This window comes from Eschrichtius robustus, chromosome 12 (assembly GCF_028021215.1).
Source record: "Eschrichtius robustus isolate mEscRob2 chromosome 12, mEscRob2.pri, whole genome shotgun sequence".
NCBI lineage: Eukaryota > Metazoa > Chordata > Mammalia > Artiodactyla > Eschrichtiidae > Eschrichtius > Eschrichtius robustus.
In genome coordinates this window covers 18117609-18140783 of record NC_090835.1, presented here as the reverse complement: position 1 = coordinate 18140783, position 23175 = coordinate 18117609, and the positions used below count along the sequence as shown (strand labels likewise).

The window sequence follows — 23175 nt, the reverse complement described above, 5'->3', positions numbered from 1 at the left end:
TTAGGGGACTTCACACCCCTTACATTAAGGCAGCAACTCCCGGCTGGCTTCAGTTGAGATAATTATGTTATAACAAGGACTGGGTTTCAGTCATATTTGGCAGAAGAAAAAGGAAATTGTACTTGAAGTTGTCAGTTTTTTTAAAAAGCTTTCTTGTGACTCCATTCAAAGGACGCTCTTGACAAAGCTCTCCTTAAACAGAGCACTTTCTAAGTAAGATAACCACACATATGCCACATTAATCAATGTAAGCCTCTTCTCTGAGTGAGACGTGAAGAGCATCCGGGCGCAAGGAAAATTCTATCTGAAGCAGAGAAGACGGGTTCACAAAGCCTGGCTACATCAATTCCCACCTGAACTCACTTGATCGTGCCAGTCTCCTCCACAGAGAATCCTCCCAAGACCTGTGACGCGCAGAAGTACATTAGAACAGGGAGGTGAAGGAAAATACCAATTTGCTCACATAGTAGCTAATTACACTCTGTGAAAAGCCAGGGCTCCAGCAAGCCAAAACCAAGGATTTAAGAAGTCTGGAGCCAAGTATCTGGAAACAAAACGAGTGAGGACAGAGACAAAAACCAAACACAGCCACCCAGCCGTAGTCCTTGAATGGCCTGACACATACAAGCCTCCCTGTACAGATAAATGCCCTCACTTCCCAGTCTGGGAGCTGCCCAGTCACCCCTGCAAGTCTGTATCTTTTTTATAAGAACTTGTATTCACACTTTCTCCTCTAATGTCTACCACCTTTAGGAAATTAATACGAAAATATAAAGCCTTGCTCACTTTATTTGTACAAACCTTCTCTATTTTTATTAATATAACAAAATCACAATGCCCACAGTACAGGTAGAAGTAAAAATGATAAATGAATTATGCTTCCAAATTTCTAAACATTCTCCCATCTGCCAAACCTATTTTTTTCAAGGTCTAGATTAGAATGTTTGTTTGTAGTAAGCCCCTCAGGCATCTTAATATATCTCAATAATATTTCATTGCCTTTCAATAGCATTTAAGCTCTTGGAAAAACAAAATGTGCAAGAAATGGAGCTTAGCTGATTTGAGTTCCAGTTCTTGGTAAAAAACAAAACAAAGCGTGGTATCCTAAAATAGGAAAAGGACATGAGGTAAAAACTAGGAAAAGCTAAATGAATCTATGGATTTGAGCTAATAATAATGTATCAATAACGTTTCATTAATTGTAACAAATTTCCATACCAATGTAAGAAGTTAATAATAGGGGAAACTGAATGTGGCATATCTGGGAACTCTCTGTACCACCTTCACAATTTTTCTGTAAATCTACAACTATTCTAAAATTTAAAAGGTCACCTTAAAAATAAAAACAAGGATAGATACTACACATTAAAAACAAACAAACAAACAACAAGTAAAACAACAACAAAAAGCTCCACAAAACCTGAACATTCAGATAAAGAATTCTTTGGCTAGTTTTCTCAATGTGTACAGTTACGTGGAGCATTCATATCTTTACAAAGGTTTATTTTGTCCTGAAATCTTTAGGAACATTCGTAATCTCATGATTTATTGGCACATTTCTCGTTAGAGAAGTCTAATGAAGAGCAGCAGTCCCCAGTGGGCATTGCTGAACTACCGGTGATAAGGTGAAGAACCATTAAGTAAATCCTTTCTATATGAAACCGCACTGAAGGGCTACGGTGAATGGATATCGGCATGTACTAATCTTTTCTTATGGAGATAAACCCCCACTCCCGTCCAGGACGAATTTGTGGATTTAATTAAAAATAAACAGTAAAACTGAGGAGCAACCTGACAGGCCCGAATAAGCACCTTACCAAGAATGATTTCAATTCAAGGGAGGTTTAACTTGCTTGAAATTCTGCACAATTGTTTCTTGAAATTTCTACATGCTAATCATTAGCAGCTAATGTAACCCTTAATGTTGTACCATTTGTCAGAGAAGTAACTTCCCCTGCAGAAGTGAAACCACCTAGAGTGCCTGATGATCATCTGGTATGCCTGAATTGAACAGTCCTCTGAAATCAGCCTCAGCACTATATTTTATTATTAGTATCAGTGACACAGGCAGTGGTAGGTGTCAGGGCTCGCCCTTAGCTATGGCTCAGAATGGTGTCATGGAATTCCAGCAGCATCCTCTTAAGGGGTCCACATGCCCCACAGGCACCCTGCTCTGAGAAAGGCCACTCACTGGTGACAAAGTGGGCCCTGGGACCATGTGTGTACCACTTTAGGGGGCACCCCCACTCCACGCCCTCTGTGACCAAGGCAACTAGACCAGGAAAAAACACGGACCCATGCTGGGCCAACCACATTCTCCCTCCCTTGGAATCATAAACAAGGGACTCTAGTCCATCTCTACTGAAACTAGGCACATGGAAACTCAGCGCTGTAGAAGAGCCATTCTCCTCCGCGTGCATCAAAGGGAGAAGAGCAGCAGGGACTTGCAGAAATAAGTAACTCGAGGGACCACATGTCACCAGAAAGTAAGCCAACCCCACACTTCGTGCCTTGGGCTCATGGGGCCCAGCTGTACTCAGCACCTGGGTCTCAGAAGATAACCTGTAGCCTCCTAATAAAGTCCCCATTTTTACTATAAAAGTCCGACTGGGTTTCTCATATGTAACCAAGTGATTTTTTTTTTTTTTAATTTATTTTTGGCTGCGTCAGGTCTTTGTTGCTGCGCGTGGGCTTTCTCTAGTTGCAGCGAGAGGGAGCTACTCTTCGTTGTGGTGCACGGGTTTCTTATTGTGGTGGCTTCTCTTGCCGCGGAGCACGGACTCTAGGTGAGCGGGCTTCAGTAGTTGTGGCACGTGGGTTCAGTAGTTGTGGCTCACGGGCTCCAGAGCACAGGCTCAGTAGCTGTGGCGCACAGGCTTAGTTGCTCCGCGGCATGTGGGATCCTCCTGGACCAGGGCTCAAATCCATGTCCCCTGCATTGGCAGGCGGACTCTTAACCACTGTGCCACCAGGGAAGCCCACCAAGTGATTTCTAAGTCAAAAATACCACGACAGTCTCCAGCACACCGAAGGGAGAAATAAGCGTTTCAGATCTGGCCCTGTTACTAAAACATCATGACCTCAGGCTAACTGCAGACTCTCTTATTTAATAATAAAGGGAAACTAAAGGACAGATAAAACTGTGATCCAAATGCTAAAGCGCCTCACGTCCATTCTTGCCCTTCTAAGCCACTGGAGCTACAACCAGGAAATGTGTTCTCCACGTTCCTTACATGTTTGACTTGTCTACTCCTCTGCATGATGCTATTTTCCCAGCCTGGAATGCATCCACTCCTGATTATTATTATACTCATATGTGTAACAGTACTGTACAACCAGATACCATTTTTTATGTTTTGCTATTAATTCATAACCCTTCTTTGTCCAACTCTTCTCTATACATCTTTTCCAGCTGTGATCCAAATGTTCCCGACTCTTTCTTTATGGATACTCCTTAGAGACCTCTAATCAACATTTCTAAAACCGAACTCCTCGTCTTCCCTCCCTCTCACTTCTCTTCCAACCTACCCCCCTCCAGTATGATTTAATTTCAGCAAATGCACCTCCGACGGCCCAGTTAACTGGCCCAAGTCAAAATCCAGACCTCATCTTTGACTGCCCCCCTTCTCACTCTCCCCTGAGATCCAATCCTTATTCAGTCCTGTCTCATCTACCCATTAAACCTGACCACGTGTCTCCTTCCCCACTCTCACTGCTCTGCCTCAGGCTACAGCTGCCTTTTGCCTGGATCACTCACCTCCTAACTAGCCTTTCAGCCTGGAGTCTGAGCTCTGCCCTCACCCCAATTCATTCCCCACAATGTAACCTGATGGATCTTCACGGAATCTAAATCTCACTGTGTCGCTCACACAGACACTCCATCGCTTAAACTCTTCAGCTGCTCCACACTCTCCCAGGACAAACCTCAAACATCTTCATGTGGCCAAGGATCTACAAGAACTCTCCAGCCTCATTTCTTTCCTCTCATTCCTGTACCAAGATCCAACCGTTCTGAGCTTTCAAGTTCTTTAAAAGGGCCACATTCCTCCGTCCCTGTTGTCTGAAATGCCCTCCACCCCTGCTTCCCCATCTGCATCCAACCACCCCTTCCTGACCTTTCGGCTCTCAGCTTCAACTCTTCCTTCCGGAAGTCGTTTCCTATACCCCAAGACTAGGCATATGGCCTCCTAGGTGCTCGCATAGCGCCCATACTTCCCCACTGTAGCTGCTGCTATCAGGCTACGGCATAACATTTTCCTTCTATCTACGTTCCCCACAAGAAGATCAGCTTCAAGGTGTTGTGTCCCTTGTTCACCGGAGTATCCCCACCACCTATCTCAGTACCTGGCATAGAGTAGGGCTCAATAATTAGTGGTTGAAAAAATAAAATAATTCCGTTTCTACATTCAGTGCTGATGTTTTACCTCTGCATATGAGTGACCCCCACTCCCACGGCTTTTGACAGATAAACCAGGAACAAGAGAAAGCCAAAAGGAAGAGATCTACACTGTTCTCAGGAACATAACCCTATCCCCTACCAAAGCACATACACAGAGGAAGCAAAGCAGTATGAAGCAACGATAAGGTCCTAAGTTTTCTAAAATTTTAAGATTTCAGTGCAGAAATGGCTCGGGTTTGTTCACAATTGAGGAAACTGAGGTCCAGGATTTATCAAATAAAACAAAACTATTAAGTGATGGAGTTGTTTCCCTCTACAAACTTTGCACATTAATGTCCAAAGGGTTGCAAAGTAAGATTTCATTTTGGGGGGGGCGGGGGAAAGAATGCGAAAAAACAAACGCACGGAGAGTATTAATCACAGTAAACCATCTATCAGTTCAATGTAAAAAGGTTCAGTGTTTCAAAGACATACATTTTCTTTTTCCCCCATAAGTACCTACCTTAAAAAACTACACTAGAGAACACAAAGATACAGAACCTTCATGACAAGCTCAGATTTGTACTAAGGTTAGCTGGGATTTTAGATCTTAATTTCTTTTAAAAAAAAATTGACAACCAAAAATTTTCCACGCAGAAAAACAAAATAACACCATATTCTATCCCGTGTCATTTCAAATTACACCATGCATTAAAACCATAAAGTATCAAGTTTTCTTCAGTGGGCGTGCACTTCTTGTATAATGAGGAACCAACTAGTTATTTTTTAAAAATACTATGCTATGGATATTATGCTATAAAGGAAAATGATTTATAGGGTACTATTATAAGTATTAAACACGTTACAGGACTTCCCTGGTGGCGCAGTGGTTAAGAATCTGCCTGCCAATGCAGGGGACACGGGTTCGAGCCCTGGTCCGGGAAGATCCCACATGCCGCGGAGCAACTAAGGCCGTGCGCCACGATTACTGGGCCTGCGCTCTAGAGCCCGTGAGCCACAACTACTGAAGCCCGCGCACCTAGAGCCCGTGCTCTGCAACAAGAGAAGCCACCGCAATGAGAAGCCCGTGCACCGCAACGAAGAGTAGCCCCTGCTCGCCGCAACTAGAGAAAGCCCGCGCACAGCAACAAAGACCCAACACAGCCAAAAATAAATAAATAAATAAATAAATAAACACGTTACAAAATGATACGTGCAGTATTATTTCCACTGGTTTAAAAATGCACTGGAGGGCTTCCCTGGTGGCGCAGTGGTTAAGAATCTGCCTGCCAATGCAGGGGACACGGGTTCGAGCCCTGGTCTGGGAAGATCCCACATGCCACGGAGCAACTAGGCCCGTGAGCCACAACTACTGAGCCTGCGCGTCTGGAGCCTGTGCTCCGCAACAAGAGAGGCCGCGACAGAGAGAGGCCCGCGCACCGCAATGAAGAGTGGCCCCCGCTCGCCGCAACTGGAGAAAGCCCTCACACAGAAACGAAGACCCAACACAGCCAAAAATAAATATAAATAAATAAATTAATTAAAGAAACGTTTAAAAAAAATGCACTGGAAAATAGAGAAAATACTAAAATACTAACACTGGGTGCATTAGATGAAGTGATGGAGTGACTTGCTAAGGTCTTACGGTCCATGAGACGCAGGACTGGAACATATTTTACAGGACAAGCTTTTCCACCCCAGCTTAAACCAAAGGGTGTAAAACGCTAAACTTTCAGTAGGTCAGAACTACCAATGCTACTGGTGAGTGCAGCCCGCCGGAAAAGAAATGAGGGGAAGGGTGAAGTCTTTTACTGAATGTAGCTAAAAATGTCAATAAAAATAAGTTAGAGCTAATTTACAGTTTGGTTCAAAAAGAAAAAAATGAAATGCTCCTTCAACTGGCTCTACTAGATACCATTCAATTCAACTAAAATTTACTGTGCTCACAAGGGACTGTAATGGGCCCAGATAGGTGCTCATTCACATGGACTTTAAAATTTCAGAGGGAGAAAGAGGTATGCCCAATGTGAGGCAGACAGGACATGTGCCTAAGTGATCTCTAAACCAAGTGCTATGGGAATATCCCGGAGGAAGACAGATAAATCCTTAATCCCTCTTCCTATAGGAAAAGCGCTCTACAGGGAGGGCTCCCCGCACACCGCCTCCCCCCGCCCCCCATACCATGGGCAAAGACAACGGCTTGTCTAGGTGGTATATCTGGAAAAACATGAAATCTGGAGCCAGAAGACCTGAGACTGTCACAGACCTATCTCTTATAAGCTATATGACCTCAAGCAAACCACTCTGCATGCTGCCACCCAGGGTGTATTTGCTGCAGGGGCCACCACACTCGAAACTTCCAATGAAGCTTACAGCGAAGGATGGCAGGAAGCGTTCCTTTTCAGAAAAATAATGTGCAGAGTCCATAACTCAAAAATGCAGGAGCTTCAGTTTTGAAGCTCTGCAAATGTGCTCTACAAGACACATATCACAAGGAAAACTAATTACGAAGCACTAAAGCAAAACTTACCACAGTTGTTGCCCTAACTTCATTAATTCAGTATAAGAATGACTTTGCTACCCATATTCCAGTAAGTTTTTGCCAAAGTAAATGTCTGACTGTAAAAATGGAATGCTAGTCAGAATTTAGCACTTGCCTGGTATTTCAAATAAAATTTCACACAGTCATTATTATTATAATCAAAAACATCAAAGAGAGACTAAGAAAAATGCAGAACTATTTTAATACATAAAAATAAGGTGCTAGATTTCACTAAGAAACTGTAATGGGAAAGAAATAAAATAGAAGGTGAAAAGCAAGGAAGAAATTAATTATGGAAATTATGGACATTCACCACAGTATTATTAATTCAGAGCCAAGAAAGTTCACAGTAAAGAGGATACTGGGAAGTTCAATTATGCTGTGCTTGAAAAATTAAGAATAAAATTAGAAAATTTAATTAAAATTAGGTTCTCTTACTTCAAGGGGGAGGGGAAAACAGCTGGGCTAGACTAGAGTTAAAACTTAACACACAAAGTGAAAACAACACTGCTTATTTAGGGATAGGAAAGTTACAGTCTAATTGGTAAAGGTGAAAATTTTTTTTCCAAAGTAATTTGAAGAGTTCCTGCTGGTTTCTCTCTTCTACCTTGCTCGCAATACATTAACATCTTTTTAAAAATTACTATTATCATAACAATGACCAGAAACCTAAGAAGGTCATTTCATTTCCTGCAACTTAAAACCTAGGGGAAAAAAATGTTTTAAGTGAAAAAAAGTCCTATTAATCCCCACATCAACTTGAGGGCGTATACCCTTCTAGTTCAATGAAATATGATCTTCTCTCTAGTCAATAAAGAATGCCACAAAGAGAGCAAGGAGGCACTCACAGAAATGGGATCCTAGCACAAACGTCGATGCTCATTACATGCTTATAAAATCCTCACCCTGAAAGAAAAAAGAAAAACCTAAACCCTCACAAATAGGCTATTTCAATTTAATTTTATTATGAAAACAACAGGAAATGGCAGCAGGGTACTCGATAAGCTCAATTAGCAGGAGGATCAAATGAAGTGATGACATACCATCATGACCTCAGGGTTAACTAAAGATGCAATTTTCCATCTGGTGAAATCTAGATTTCCAACTCGAATGCTGACACCACCTGCTGTATGTTATTGGCGATATCTTGAGCAGTCCCTAAGCACTTTGCTTACAACAGGTAGAGCCTCAAGTTTTTTTCTTATTTCACTCTGCAATATAATTGCTTCCCCATGAACAGAAATCAAAAATAAATTCTATATAATGGTTCACTCAAAACAGGCATTAAATGCCATCCTAAAGCATTTACCAATCACACTAACAGTAAAAATATCATGATCATTTTTCTTCTAAGTCACAAATGATGTTGTGCCATCTTTTTCTACAGCACCTAAGAATTATTCCAATCAAAGGCTCTCTTTGTATGTTCTCCATTAACAGTCTCTTGCTACTAAAATGGATATTTTGGGCACATCTGATAAGAATCAGGTCTATAGAACACCCTTCACAGATGAAAATTCACTGCATTTTTAAACTTGATATGCTTCCTTGAGTGAGGCAATGGCAAACAATTAAAAAATTTTTTACATACCAAGTTCAAGGAGGCCATTTGTAAATGTTCAGACCCTTAGATGCATTTTATTAGGCTCTGAAGACTTTCGTTCTTCTACTCTGAATAAAGGATTCCGTAAGCCAGTGATTAACCAAAGAGGGCACAGCTCTCGTTGTGATTAGATTTGATTAGGTTTGTATCCTGTGATGTTTACACATATGCCTGCACACACACTCACATTCACACCCCACTGTAATTAAACCACAGACACAGGTTCAGATAGACCCGTCTTGAGGTTTCACTGAGGACAGTCAATAGCGTAACAATGAAGAGTCACAACTGTCGGTTTTAACGCATATTTTCCAGGCGGTACCAATTTTTTTCTAGGAAAATTAACCTTTTTGTCATCTGCACCTCCTCCCTAAGCAACTTCACCAAGTGTCCCGTGCTGACCCAGGACTTCTCAAGTGTTTGGCAGCTGTACGGGTTTGTCCCTGATTAAAACTTATCCTCCAGGTTATTTCATTTTCTTCCTCCCGGGTAAGTAGGTGTTCCGGAAATGGGAGCATGTAAAATTCGTAACTGAAAACTTACTTGGCTTTCTGAATCCACACACAGTAGTCTGAGATGTAGAGATCGTTTAGAATGTAAGCTGGGTCATTTTCCTGAAAAATTTTGTGAATGTCCAGTAGACACTTTAAAACTGCACTTTTACCTGAAGGAAATTGAAAAAAAATCAAATCATCCTCAAGGAAAAACATCTGATTTTTTTTTTTAACTGAGAAATTCACACACTGAGGGGTAATATATTTATGGCAGCTCAGAGTTTTAATCATTTTTTGAATATTTTTCACATTCTTTTATTGCAAGAAATCGTATCAGTACTATTAAGTCCAAACCTCTTTATTCCTTAAGAATTACGAAAAAATCTTTATACTCTATTGTTATAGCTGATTAATTCTGGTTACCTTAAAAATAACATAAAACATGAGTAGGTACATTAAATGACAGGGAGAGAAGTTTCCTAAGTAAATGAGTATTTAAATGCATCATAACTTTAATTAGATAATGTTCTTCTAATTCAAGCTTTCAAAATACCATGGAAAATTATATTTTAGTTTTCAAATGTCTCTATTTCTTACATCAACATCTTTTGTCAAGGAATTATCTAGTACGAACTTAAATTTTTTCACCTTGAAGAACTGAAGAAAACTCAGACTGAAAACTAAAATATCATAGCCTTACTTCAAAAACAAGCTGACAAAATCACTTGGAAAAAAAGCCATCAAATACTGAAGTCTTGTTCAACCTAATTACTTCCTCCTGGTTGTTAAATGAACCTAATTTTAATCCAAACCCAAGCCTACAAAAGGAATCGCACAACTCAACAACAATTCCCTAGGTGTTCCAAACTTCAAGACAGTCCCTGAAATTTATTAACCATAAGGCAAATTACTAAATCTACAATAGTACCACTTCCTTAGATCTGTGAAATACGGCATTTTCAGTTTCACTGTTTTATTCTTATCGTTATAGTCCTAAAACGTGAAAATACTGTATATTGATTTCGTGAAGACACTGGATGTGCTTTCATCGACATTTCCCACTTGACTTTTAGATATGATAAAAGGATCATGAGCTACCTAATGACATCGCAAGATGCCAAAATTGCTGCCACTAAATTTTTAACACAATTAACACTAGAAAGTGAGCTTCATAAGAGCAGGGACTTCTGTTTTATTTAGTCATTAATCCCCAATACCTAGAACAGAACCTTGTAGCAGTACATTTTCAATTTAAGTATTTTAAGGATGAATGAATGACACAGTAATCACCTGCTTAAACCCTCACAATGTCTTCCATCCCCTAGCCTCACACACCAAGCCCTGATGATTTTTCTCTGCAAATGCCTCTTGTAGCTGCCCTTTCCCCACCACTCCCCGACCACCCATCCTCACTCATGCCAAGGTTATAAATTCTTCCGCGTCCCTCGGACTCTCTCCCGCCGAGCCCTCTGACATGCATTTTGATGCACTGCTTTCATCAAGGGCCCTCCCTGCGCTTGCTTTCAAGGCTCTGTGGACTTGTCCGTGGCCCATTGCTCAACTGCTTCCCCACACCTGGAAGGTCTTTTCCTCTCTGTTGCACCTAGCAGGATCCTAGTCTGCCTTCACGGCCCAGCTCAAGTCTTCATCCTGCAGGAAGCCCGGACTGACTTCCCTAATTGTCAGAGCTCTTAGTAAACCCTGCAAAGGAGAGAAGTGGAAAGGAAACTCGGCTGATTCTCCTCATAACCTCCTTTGCTCACTTCACAGAAGGAGAAACTGAGGCTCAAGGACTGTTAAGATACAGTGCCATTGAGTGGAGGGCCCAGGATCCAAATTCTGAATTTACTGGCTCCAGAAGCTACCCGCTATGCTACCCATGTGTTCTTGGGCCATTCGGTCTACATCACGTTTTTATTATTTGAGTTAAGCAGGTAGTAAGTTCAAAACAGGGGCCATGTTTTTTCAAAAATTTTCACTATGTGGCTTCCTCATACGCAGAGGGGAGGAATGTCAATAAACGCTCCATTGCTCAATGGGTTAGAAGAAATACTTAGAAGGCCTAAAACTACACTTGGTTAAGTCAAGGTCTTTGTGTCTTATCAAAGTGGACCAGGGCAACTACATCTAATGATGAGTGGGGATCCCCCCAACCCCCCCAGGCCTAGAAGGCAGAGTCTGATGACAGGAGGAGAGAATACAATCAAAACTCACAAAATGATGAAACCAAGTTAGCCGTGTTATCCAAACAGAAAAGAATCAAGGGAGAACTAACTAAACTGTGAGAATTTTTGGAACAGTTTAAATTGCAACAGAGAAAAAATATCAGGGCAAGCATATGCCAATTTCTTACTTTCTCTCTCTCTCTCTCTCTCGCTTGTTTGTGGGGAGGGGGACGGGGGGTTTATGACAACTACTAACTTAAAGTTTTAAAAGTCAGCCATAGGTCTTTACCCAAAAAATAAACTATTCACTTGAAGCTCGTATAAGCTCCTCTACAGCGTGATGCCCCTGAATACTGCCTCTCGAGGACATGCCTTACTAACAGAAGCGGGTTAATAGAAAATGCAGGACTTGGAGCTGGGCCTCACAGCAAATAATTCAGTAAGTGAAGAAAAGGGGTAGGTATGCCAGCTTGGAGGGCGGTGTGAAAAGGAGCAGAGTGGGACTTAAAACAGGGTAGGTTGGTGGCACAACAGAAAAAAGACCATTTAGGTGTAGCAGAAGGTTCCAGGAGAAGAACAAAGGGAGTACACGGGCGAGCTTGGGAGAAGCCAGGCTGTGACAAAGAGGAGGAGATGAACGCAATCAGGCAGGACCGCGGGGACAACACCTAAAGGCAGGTGTGCGCAGCAGCGACAGAAGACCCTACACGCCAGAGAGTTTTCTGAAAAGGAGTGTGGAATTAAGGTCACATATTTAATGAGAACCCATTGCAACCGTTACCTAATGAAATTAGAGGAGCTCTTTTCTATTGACACTTGCTAGATGGGATGCTGCCCGATTCATGAATCACTGAATAAAGCCAATTAAATCTTCAAATTAAAAAAAAAAATTCCTAGTTTCGTTTTGCAGACATGCCTAAAGTGAGGTTGTCCCTTGCTAAGGGCCACAGGCAAGTTGAAATCTTCCAGTTATCACAAAATAACAACAACAATAATAATAGCAACACCCAAAGTAATCAATTTTTAAAATTTAAAGTGAAGCTGCATTGTACTTACATGTTTTGATCCCTATTTTCTTAAAACAAACAAAAAAAAAGACAAATACACATGGAAAAAACTCTTAAACATAAATACCCCCAAATGATATTAATAGTATTCGTCTCTATAGTCACTGAACAAATGTGTGAGCACCTAATGTGTGCCAGGCATTGTTTCACACATGGGATTACAGTTATTCTTCTTTAGACTTTCCCCTATTTTCAAAATTCTCCACAATAAACATTTATTTATTTAACAGAAAGTCAGACATTCCTGACTACATAGCTAACCCTTGAAACACTGACGAATGTTAAAATTTTTAAATTCCTATTTCAATCTTCTTTACCTTGTATTTTTGCACAACTGAGAAGCAATACTTAGATCAGGTGATTCTAGAAAATCACATGCGAGGCAGTTTTGAAAGAGAAAGTTACACATTCTTCAAAAGCTTGTGTTTTCATTCTCAAACTATTTTCACAGTGTGCTATGTGACAAATAAGGTAAAAGAAAACTAGGCTCCCAGCAGCTGACACTCTAGAACAAAAAGTACATTAAAACCATCCTGCCCCCAACATTGTGTACTGTTACCCCAAGGCCATACTTGACCTCGTGTGTTCCCACTAAATCACCTTAGATGATTACAGCATCAATAGATGATTACATTACAGCCAAGAAGCTCAGGAAGCATGCAGCTTTTTTTTTTTTCTTTTTTTAACATCTCTCTTGCACTGACTGCTCCTTCTCTCAGGTTGCCAACCACTTATCCAACAGCTATCAGCAAAGGAAAGAGCTGGCCCTCCTCCAGGCTGTCACACAGCCAGTGGTTAGAAGGGGACTCAGTGTACCTGCCTCCTGTGGGGCTTTATCCAGTCATGGGCTCATCACACATCCTATGCGCCTAAAAAACTGCTCAGGCCTAAATCCGAGAGAATCATTTCTGCTCAAAGGCACTGCAGGAAAGTGACCGTTTTTTGCCAGCTCACTGCCTGGTCCAGAGCAGGAAAAAGCAGGTACCTTGCACAGTAACCATGGTAACTATTTTCACCACAGAGATGCAATAACAGGCCTCTCCAAAGAGTTAGGGATTCTCTATGCTCAATCTCGTCCTCATTTAAGCCAACCCTATCCATGGAGCAAAGACTTCTGACACCAAGATCTCTCCAAGAGAGTCTAAAACCAGTGAAGGCAGTTTAAAACTAGTAACCTGGCATATAAATGACAAGTGCCATGAATGTTTTACCTTAGGGAAAATGACTGTCTAATGACAACAGAGAAACATAATAACATAAAAAAAAAAAAGGATGATAGTAACAAGCAGGTAGGCAGTAAACAGTATTTAACACAGTCTGGCTACGCATTCTCCAGCTTTTCTTTAAAGGGAACGTAAACTAAGAACAATGTGCTTTCCTGTTCTGGACAGATGCGACATCTCAGGTTAATATATCTTAAACCAGAGACAAGATTGAGCTGTTCTAAATTAGAATCCACTGGCTATTTGAAATCTTCCTATTAGCCGACGAGGTTTGGCCATAATCGCTCACTAACAGACCAGCTCATGGTTGAAGGCTCTTAAGAAATGGCTCCCATCTCTAGGAGATTAAAAGGATAGTGGATGTTTTCACTGGCTAAAAGCCAGCATAGAAAAAAAATAATATAAACTGCTAACTCTATATAGCAAGAGCTGAATTTCTTTTCAACTCTTGGTACATTATAGCAATGATATGGCTGTGGTTTTCAGGGTATCTATTTCTGTCCTTGAAAGTTTGAGCCATACAAGACAAGAAGCCAAAAAGAGTAAAGGAAAAAGAGGTGGTTATTCAAAACACCTGGAGGAAAGCACTGCTTGGTCTTCATTTGTAAAATCATCTCAAAATGAAAGCCAACAGGGCTATCATCCTAAAATGCGTAACTTAGTAGATATCTGGCTAGAATTCTGGGATTTTTGATGATACCACATTATCAGAAGGGGTAATTCATGAATTATTCTTAACATTAATTTTCAGAGATCATTTGACCATAAAAAGAGATGACAGAAGAACTGTGTCAAATTAATCCAAGTTAAGAGAATCGAAGTGTGGTAATTTGCTTCAATATCGGGCCCTGTTAGGAAGTAGCATAAAGTCCAGTCCCTAACAATTAACACAAACATGCGTTAAATTTAACTTTATGAAAGCTTCTCAGTCTGTTTAGTATTTTTATCCTCAACTTCCTCAGATGCCATTTAAGCTCTTACATTTTGGGGCTGTAATAAGAAACAAATACTAGAAGCCATGATAGTTGTTATTTTGAGCACAAATTCACAGCCCTAAATAAATTTTTAGATTCTTTTTTGTTATTAAAATTACATATACTATCTGTATAGCCACAAACAAAATCAATACGAAGCAAACATACACTTTGTAAGTGTTCCCTCTGCCTGGAATGCACAACCCTCTACCCAAACCTAACTTACCATCAAGTCTCAAAATGAGCATATACTTCCTTGGGAACTGGCTTCCCACTCGCCCGAACCCCAACCCCGACCCAAGCCAGTTTGAGTTGTTTCGTAACACCCGCCACACTGTCCCTTACGGTAGTTAATAGCTACCCAATTCTGCTGCACCAAGTACTCTCTATACACTGCATCATTTAACCCTACTAAGGTTGGTGACCTCTTGCTCATTTCATACATGAGGAAACTGAGACTCAATGTAATGAAAGAGTTGGCCAAGATCACAGCTGGGAAGCAACAGTCAGGATGAAAATAGGTACGTCTGCCTCCCAGCCACTGCGTAATATATAGTGTCACTATTAATATATCACATTGTGTGGCAACCTCCTTGACAGGAAAGAACACGGCTTCTCATCTGTCTTCCCGGGTCTAGAACAATGTCTGGCAAACTGTAGGATCCTGTTCAGTAAAGGCTGGCTGTTAATGTAGCCTGGCGCACACAGACCCTAAGTTTAAAAGCACCTGGTCAAATTGCTCAGTTAACACGTACTAGCTGTAACACCTTTGTGATCTGTACACTTAAGCCATGATGTCATGACAGATGTGGGCTATACAATGGGTTTGCCTCCCCTTTTTATTTCTATTCCCTGACAAGAAAAGGATGTAGCTGTGCCAACTTTCTTCTATCACCACACCATCAGAAGTTCAAATAATGAATTTAACCCAAGGCTGCTTTTTGCCTTTTCTGCTCTAACAATCCCTGCCAGATTTGCTGGTTTGAAAGGACAGCTTGGACAACCACTCTATCCTCCTCTTTAAGTCACCTGTCAAAGCAGTGGTTGTGTCAGTTTAGAAATACATGGCCGGATGTCATCAAAATTACATAATGGCAGCATGACTAATTTTTCTTCAGACAGTTAAGAGTGAGGCATCCAAGTTCAAGGTAGAACATTTAAAAAAAAAAAAATCCCATCCATACAGTAAGTATAAAAGTAGAAAGGTTAAGAAGTTGAACATGCATGGAAAAAAGCTCTTGGAACAGTTGCAATGTAGACCTGAATTTTAAAAAAAAAAAAAATCCATAAGCATCTAAAACTTCTTAATTCTGTGGATAAAATTTTGTTTCAACTATTCCACCTTATGAATACAGCATGTATCTCAATGCCTGGTAGCTCAATTTAAAATAAATTCTTTGCATTGCTGCTTTAATTAAGACTATTATACTTCATTTTCCCAGGAGCTATTACTTAATATGAAAAATTCTGACTTTTTTTTTGGAATTATCTTAGTTTCCAATTGGGAAAACTAAGACTGTACATGCAGTCAGAGAGAAGAAACATATAGGAAGAAAGACAACTGGATTCCTTAAATGGCTCATAAAGGGGAAAAACAAACCCAGTCCAACCAGACTCAGGAGTCCCTTTTGGTGATGGGAAATACTGGCCAGGTCAAGGTAAAAGGAAAAAAACCAAAGCCTTTTGACACCCTCACTGTATCACAGTTGAGAATGTCTGCTGATGGCTGAATGGTTTACATACTGGGAGAACTGAGTTACGCTTCTTTACATTTTAATCAGTGTACAGGAAATAGAATCTAGTAAAGACGATTACATATCTCTATCTACATGTAAGTTTAATTTATATTAAAAAGTTACATGAAAACTTTGATTATGAAATTAAGGTCTTAGAATTCTAGTCCCAAAATTCTAAAAGGCTAAGGAAAGATCATTAAAAAGCTACACATACATAATCTTGTGCAGTTCTTAGTTAATATCTTTACAAAGTAAAAACAACAATTATAACTCCTGCACTGTGGAACAGTTGTACAGCCCAGAATCTGCTTGCCCTTGGTGTCATTTCTTAGCTCTTTGGTACTTAATCTGAATCTGTTTCCACGTCTGTAAATGGAGAGGGGAAATTCTTCAGAACTGCTGTGGGAATTCAGCGAGACAAGGACATGTAAGCACTTTACAGATGACAAGGGAAGGAGGACATCAGGTCATATGGGATCAAGGGCCCCGGGACTCCCTTGACTAGCTCCTACCCTCCTACCTGCAAAGCACGTGCCCACATACTCCTCCTTCCTCCGCACCACTGCTGGCACCCCAGTCCAGACCCAGTACCTGTCCCCAAACTACTCGGCTTCAGCTGAGAATGGCGGTCTCCTCCATTTTCCACACCTCGAATCTCACCCCCTGCAATGACTCTACACTTGGCGTTCCTGCCAGATCAATCTGACTCCATGGGCCTGTCACAGACCCCAATGCCAAACTCTGCAGTGGTCCCTCACTAAATAAGACCTAGTCTCCTCAGAGAAAGACAAATCCTGTATGGTATCACTTATATGTGACATCTAAACAATACAACAAACTAGTGAATACAACAAAAAAAAGACACACACTGACAGACAGAGAGAACAAACTAGTGGTTACCAGTGGGGAGAGGGAAGGGGGAGGGGCAAGATAGCGGTAGGGGAGCAAGAAGTACAAACTATTAGGTATCAAATAAGCTACAAGGATATATTGTACAACACGGGGAATATGGCCAATATTTTGTAATAACTGTAAATGGAACGTAACCTTTAAAAATTATAAAAAAAAAAAAATCAGACCCAGTCTCCTTAGGAAGCACTGCAGGCTCTCCACCGTGCTCCCCAACACACCACTCCCGCCTCTTCCTTCAACTCCCCTCACAGCCCAGGCTTCCAGACAAAGCAGAATATTTGTCATTTCTTAACGTGTAACTCTTTTCTTTTCCTCTCCCTGATTTTCTTTACTTTCTGCTTTCTCAGGAAATACCTTCCTCCACTTCTTTTCTAAATCCTACACATTCATGAAGTTATAAGGGCCGTGAACCTCACGCATCAGGCTGTTTGCTTCTGCCCTGTCTAGCCCCTCCCCTCCCCCATATCAAAAGCACCCTTTGGAGTCTGAGTGAGGTATGGTACTGGAATCCTGGGACTCATCCCCTCCACCCGGACCAGGCTAAGCTGAGGAGGGGAGCAATACAAAAGTAAGTAGAAAGAGAGGTAAGGGATCTGGGTTTTGTTCTGTTTTGCTTTTTTAAGGTTCCTGGTCATAGTCACTTAAGAGAATGCAGGACCTCTACCTCCTTCCCCACCTCATCTTGGAACCCACACCAGGGTGAGACTGGGTCTCAAGCTGCGATGGAAGGAGCAGAGACCCGGTACAAGGCCTCACTGCAGCTGGAAACGGGCAGGACCAAGAGGGTGTGAGAAATCAGGCTGGCACTTAGCTTGCTTTAGAGTCGAAATCATAAACTGATGGCCCACACAGGCTGACCTGGGTGCCCAGACATGCCATGGCTCTTAGAGTATCACATTAAATCTTCACATCATTGTTCACATTCAAACTTTTGAGCAATTTTATATTAAAGATCATGACTTTCTACTTCTTTTTAAGTCCCTAAAGGTGGCAACTCTACATATCCACCTGGCAACAACAGGCTACTGATGGAGCATGTATGTCTCCAGTTCACACAGGCCTCACTGCTCCCATGTTTCTTCAACTCTGCCACCCTCATTCATTCGCCTGCTTGGCCAAGTAGGCATCTCTGTTTCTCCTAATGTTGAAGGACCTACTCTAACAGAACGAACTAGCTCAGGTCTGTCTCATCCCGTGGGGAGGACGGAACAGCTGACAGGATCCCCTCCAATACTGGCTACTATCTGGAATGGAAGGCAGCCAAAGGCTTTGGCTCACTTGGAGAGGCTCCCCTCCAATCCCGTACACAGCTGACCCTTGAACAACGAAGGGATTAATCCGCATGGAACTTATAGGCAGCCTCTGTATCTGCAGTTCCACCCCATCCACAGATTCAACCAACCACAGACAGTGTAGCACTACAGTATTTCCTACTGAAAGAAATCCACCTAGGAGTGGACCTGCCCACGATCAAACCCACGTTGTTCAAGGGTCAACTTCATGTATACCTATAGCAAGGGGAGGCACATTTTTTCCCTAAAGAGCCAGAGGGTAAATATTTTGCCCTTGCAGGCCACATAATCTGTTGCAACTACTCAACTCTGCCATTGTATCACAAAAGCAGCCATAAACAGTACCCAAGTGAAGGAGGGTGACTGTTCTCCAATAAAGCTTTATTTATGGGCACCAAAATTTGAAGTTCATATAATTTAAATGTGTCATGAAATACTATTTTCCTTTTGATTTTTCTTCAACATTTCAAGATGTAAAAAGCATTTATAACTCACAAGCCATACAGCACGGATTTGGCCTGTGGGTGGTAGTTAAGGTATTTTCTTTTTTTTTTTTAAGGTATTTTCTTAAGGGATTTTTCTCCTTTGTATATTACAAATACTTATATTTTGTATACTATCTTTTGTCTTATCATTCCTGTTACACAATAAACTCAAGAGCCAAGGTCAAGTCATATATAGTCTCATAACTCTTTGCTGATTCTCTTTTAATGCCTTGCACTGAGAAGGGATTTGATTTGTGTCTGTTGAATAAGTATCTGCTTGCTTGTTATTTTTCAGTATTAATCCCTATTTAAAGAAACCCTAACTTGCAAAAATAGGATTCTTCCATGATTTCCATTTAACATATAAAGTATTATTCAACTTACTTCATCTAGGTCTCAGTATCACCATGCAACAAGACTTTCACTCATTAGGGTAAATAAAATATTTTCTCTTTGTTCTCCCAAATTTGTCTTAAATACATACATTTTCCTGCCTTTATCTGCTTACTTAAAGAAAGTAAACTTACAGTTACTTCCTTAAAAATTCAGATCAATAAAAAAAAATCTCTAAACTGACTTTAGATTTATTAAAAGAGGCACTAACCATAGAAGTTTTTTTAAAAGCCATAATATCAAACCATGTAACTAACCTCCTGGGGGTTCTTTAACACCGCTCAGCTCAGAAACTGCAGAAATTAACAAAAAATCTTATATAAATAGTACAGGAAATACAATGTAGATTTAAATTGGATATATGTGTATATATATATATATAGAGAGAGAGAGAGAGAGAGATATATATCTATATATATCTATACACACACACACATATATGTAAATATTTAAGAGATCAGCAGTGGATTCTGAGCCATCACCCACCCGTAAGATACTTTAAGTGATTTTTTTGGAGCAGAATAACCATAAGATCTTAATCATTTGTGGCAATTAAAAGGCATTTGTAAACCATACAGGAAATGCTGCCCCCTAGGGAGTATTTTAAGGGAACAAAGAATGTTTTATACAAATGTAACCCAGCGATTACGACGTGAGCAATCTAAAAACATTTCAGAGATTAACAATATTTAATGATTAACAGGATCCTTAGAGGAAACAAGTGTCTGTGGAGTTGATCGGAATTTGATTTTCCTCCCTTTAATGTTTATGCGCATACACAGCATCCTTCCATACAAAAGTGTATGTATAAACCCACAAATGCTCTGAGGGTAAATAATACAGATAGATACCAAGAAGGTGCCAATTTAAGACTGGGAACCCAGATTTAGGCTCTGATGAAGAGGTGTGAGTAAAAGAAATTTGCTTTGCCTGGTGGAAGAAACCCAGGAGAGTGAGGCCGAAGACTGGCACACAGGGACCTCCCAGCAGAGTCCTACTCTTTCCCACACACGTTCCAGCTGCAGCTCGCACGCTTCAGGGCTCCAAAGCCCCTCCTTTCTTAGGTTAGCTGGTATGCAAGTAAGCAGTCAGCAAAAGCAGGTACCAAAAGTACTTCAATATTTGATCTGAATTCCACGCTACTGAAATTTCCTGAAAGCACTACGGTTGTTCCATTCTTTGAGACATTTTAATTGTGATGGGGAATTGACTAGGAAATGAAAAGTTCAAGTACAATTTAGAATGAAGAAGAAAACAGAAAGAATTATCATCTCTTGGCTGGGGAGCAGGGAATTAAGTGATCATATTAGGGAAGCAGAGAAATCAATTCTGGAGACCAGCTGACTCAGGTAGGAAAGGAACTGTCAACTAGTTTTAGAGGCTGTAGAGCAAATCTCAGGGTCAGAGAGCCTATCAACTCCCAAGTTTCACTGATGAAATCATGCTCCTCTATGAACTGCCTCATGCCCTGCACTCACAATATTTACAACACTTCTCCTACCCTCCTATGTCCAATACTACCCATCCTTCAAGTCCCAATTCAAATCTCATGTCCCAAATGAAGTTTTCTCTGATCCCCAATGAAATGTCACCTCTCCCTGTTTTGAACTATTTAGCTGGCATTTCGTGTAAGGTGCTTACCACTGCCTACTCTGTATTTTACATTTGTGATGGACATCTTAGCTCCTCTACTCACGCAGGTGCTTCCAAACACAGTACATGAATCTAATTCAGCTTTCTGCTGCTCTTCATATGTACAGGGCGCTTTGTACATAATAAATAGCTTTTTAGTAGGTACTGACAAAATACCTACTGAATGAATAAATAGATGGACGCATCAACCAATCTACAAGTACTTCAGAGCAACAGGAAATTGAGAAGGAGCCGATAATCAGAAGTCAAATAAGGCAGAAGCTCCCCTCTGTAGGAGGTTACATGTCTTACGTGACTTAAAGCTCAGCCAATCTTCCTGGCTTTATGTTTTTGCCCGCTGTATTTCTGCTTTGAGCTACTTATTACGAATGTAATTTTTTTTTTAAAACCTGGTAGCTGTGTTATTCCAGGGCCCCCATTAGAATTTTAAGTTCTCTGAGTGCAAGTCGCATCCTTCCTGCTCACTCCTGGATCTTCAGACCCAGCTCAGCACCTTGACATAGCAAGTGCTCAACAAACACTTGTTGAATAAACCTCAAAATCATTTTACATAATGCACTTAAGGAGGAAAAACTAAAAGGTCTAATGGTTCCTTAAAATGTCCATAATAGAGAAGCCACAAAAATTAAATACAGATAAATGTCAACACCGAAAACTCCTAGTGATTTCATCTTCTAGGTTTCAAGTTAGAGTAATCTTTACAACGCAATAAAAAAGCAGCATTTGGACTTTGGACTAAATAGAATTCAAACACTAAAAACAAACTCATCTTCCAGGTTGCCTGAGGACTCAGAGCTCACACAACATACTGGCCATAGCTCAGTTTCTTGAACAATCATTTTCCTTCAAGGAAAAGATCAGCCCCCAAGTCCTGTGCTGTGGTTCTTTTCTTTCACATTGATTGTGTTATTACAACTATCTACAGAAGAGGTTAGTAAAGCAGTCATTTCTGAAAAATTGATTATTGAGCCCAGTGAGACTAATATGTAAGGGCTATTAATTATATGAAGTAATGCCAGCTTTTACTCGGTAACGATAACTAATTTCCAGAAGCCTGTTTCTTAGGTTAGAGTCTGCCCTGCAGCCACTAGGCATCAGACCCCAAATGTTCATGGAAAGGCAGGTTTCTGGTTAGCCCTAAAAACAAAACAGAACCAGAAATAATAATAATAATACCTTCAAATGTGTATTTTCATTAGCCAAAAAAATTTATACAACTGTCTGAACAAAAAGTATAATGTTTTCTACAAAATGGTGAATAAATTTAAAACACAGATGTCTAGGGGTTAAGAGTCCAGACTTAAATAAACAAACAAACAAACAAACTTCTTATAAAGGAAGATCACAACATGTACAAAGAGAGACCACAGGACGGTGAACCCCCAAGTACTCATCACCCAGCTTCAGCAAGTACCAACTCGTGGCCAGCCTTGTTTCCTCCACACCCTGCCCACTTTCCCCCGACCCACTGTGGATTATTGTGAAGTGAATCCCGCCTTCATATAATTTCCTTTACTATAACTATTTCAACACTTCAAAGGGCACAGACTGTGAGTCAGACAGACCAGGCGTCCAGTGCAGGCTCCGCCAACTCCTAGCTGGGTAACCCTGGGCAAGTGGAGTGAACTTCCTTGAGCTTGTCTTCTATCTGCAAAATGGAGACAGAAATCCCGACTTCTCAGGAAGACAGTGTGGATGAAATGAGGAACTGAGCCTAGCGCTGGCACACAGGAAGGAGTCAACAGGGCGCTGCGGCTAGAATGCCTACTGTGCTAGCACGTTAAGGCAGGACTCTCTCTGACTCACTTCCAATAAGGCTCACAAAGGACAAAAGAGATTATCGAGTGTTCCCATATAGTAACAAGAGATGCTAAAACCCTCTGTGCTAAGCTTGTAGAGACACTAACCAAAAACTGATTTATGACCCCTTAGAACAATATTCACCTCCGGGAATTTAAGTGTAAAGAGGTCCAGAAAGTCTCTTCGGATAAGGTCGCTGGAGTGCTATGGGGTTTCTACCACCACTCACGAGGGAGAGGAGAAGGTACTTTCCTACCACCTTAAACCCCCAAGAGAAAGGGGGTTTTAGGGGGGGAACCCTGGAGAACGTAACCTACCTGGCCCGGCAGCTGTGGGGATATAAAGCCTGGTGTCTGACCCGAGCCTCATCACAGGCCCCCAGGCAGAAGCAGGAAGGAGCAGCCCGCGGCCGAGTGGAGGGCAGCTCTGGAAGCAAGCAGCGCTCTGCAGCAGGGCAA

General features: G+C 41.1%; 1 protein-coding gene across 1 annotated transcript in view; it reads right to left on the bottom strand.

Moving 5' to 3' along the window:
* SHQ1 (SHQ1, H/ACA ribonucleoprotein assembly factor) overlaps positions 1 to 23175 on the bottom strand; it is an 88772-nt gene that overhangs the window by 28084 nt on the left and 37513 nt on the right. Inside the window, 1 exon segment of the mRNA XM_068557637.1 lies at positions 9067 to 9187. Within this exon segment, the coding sequence (XP_068413738.1) occupies positions 9067 to 9187 (121 nt within the window).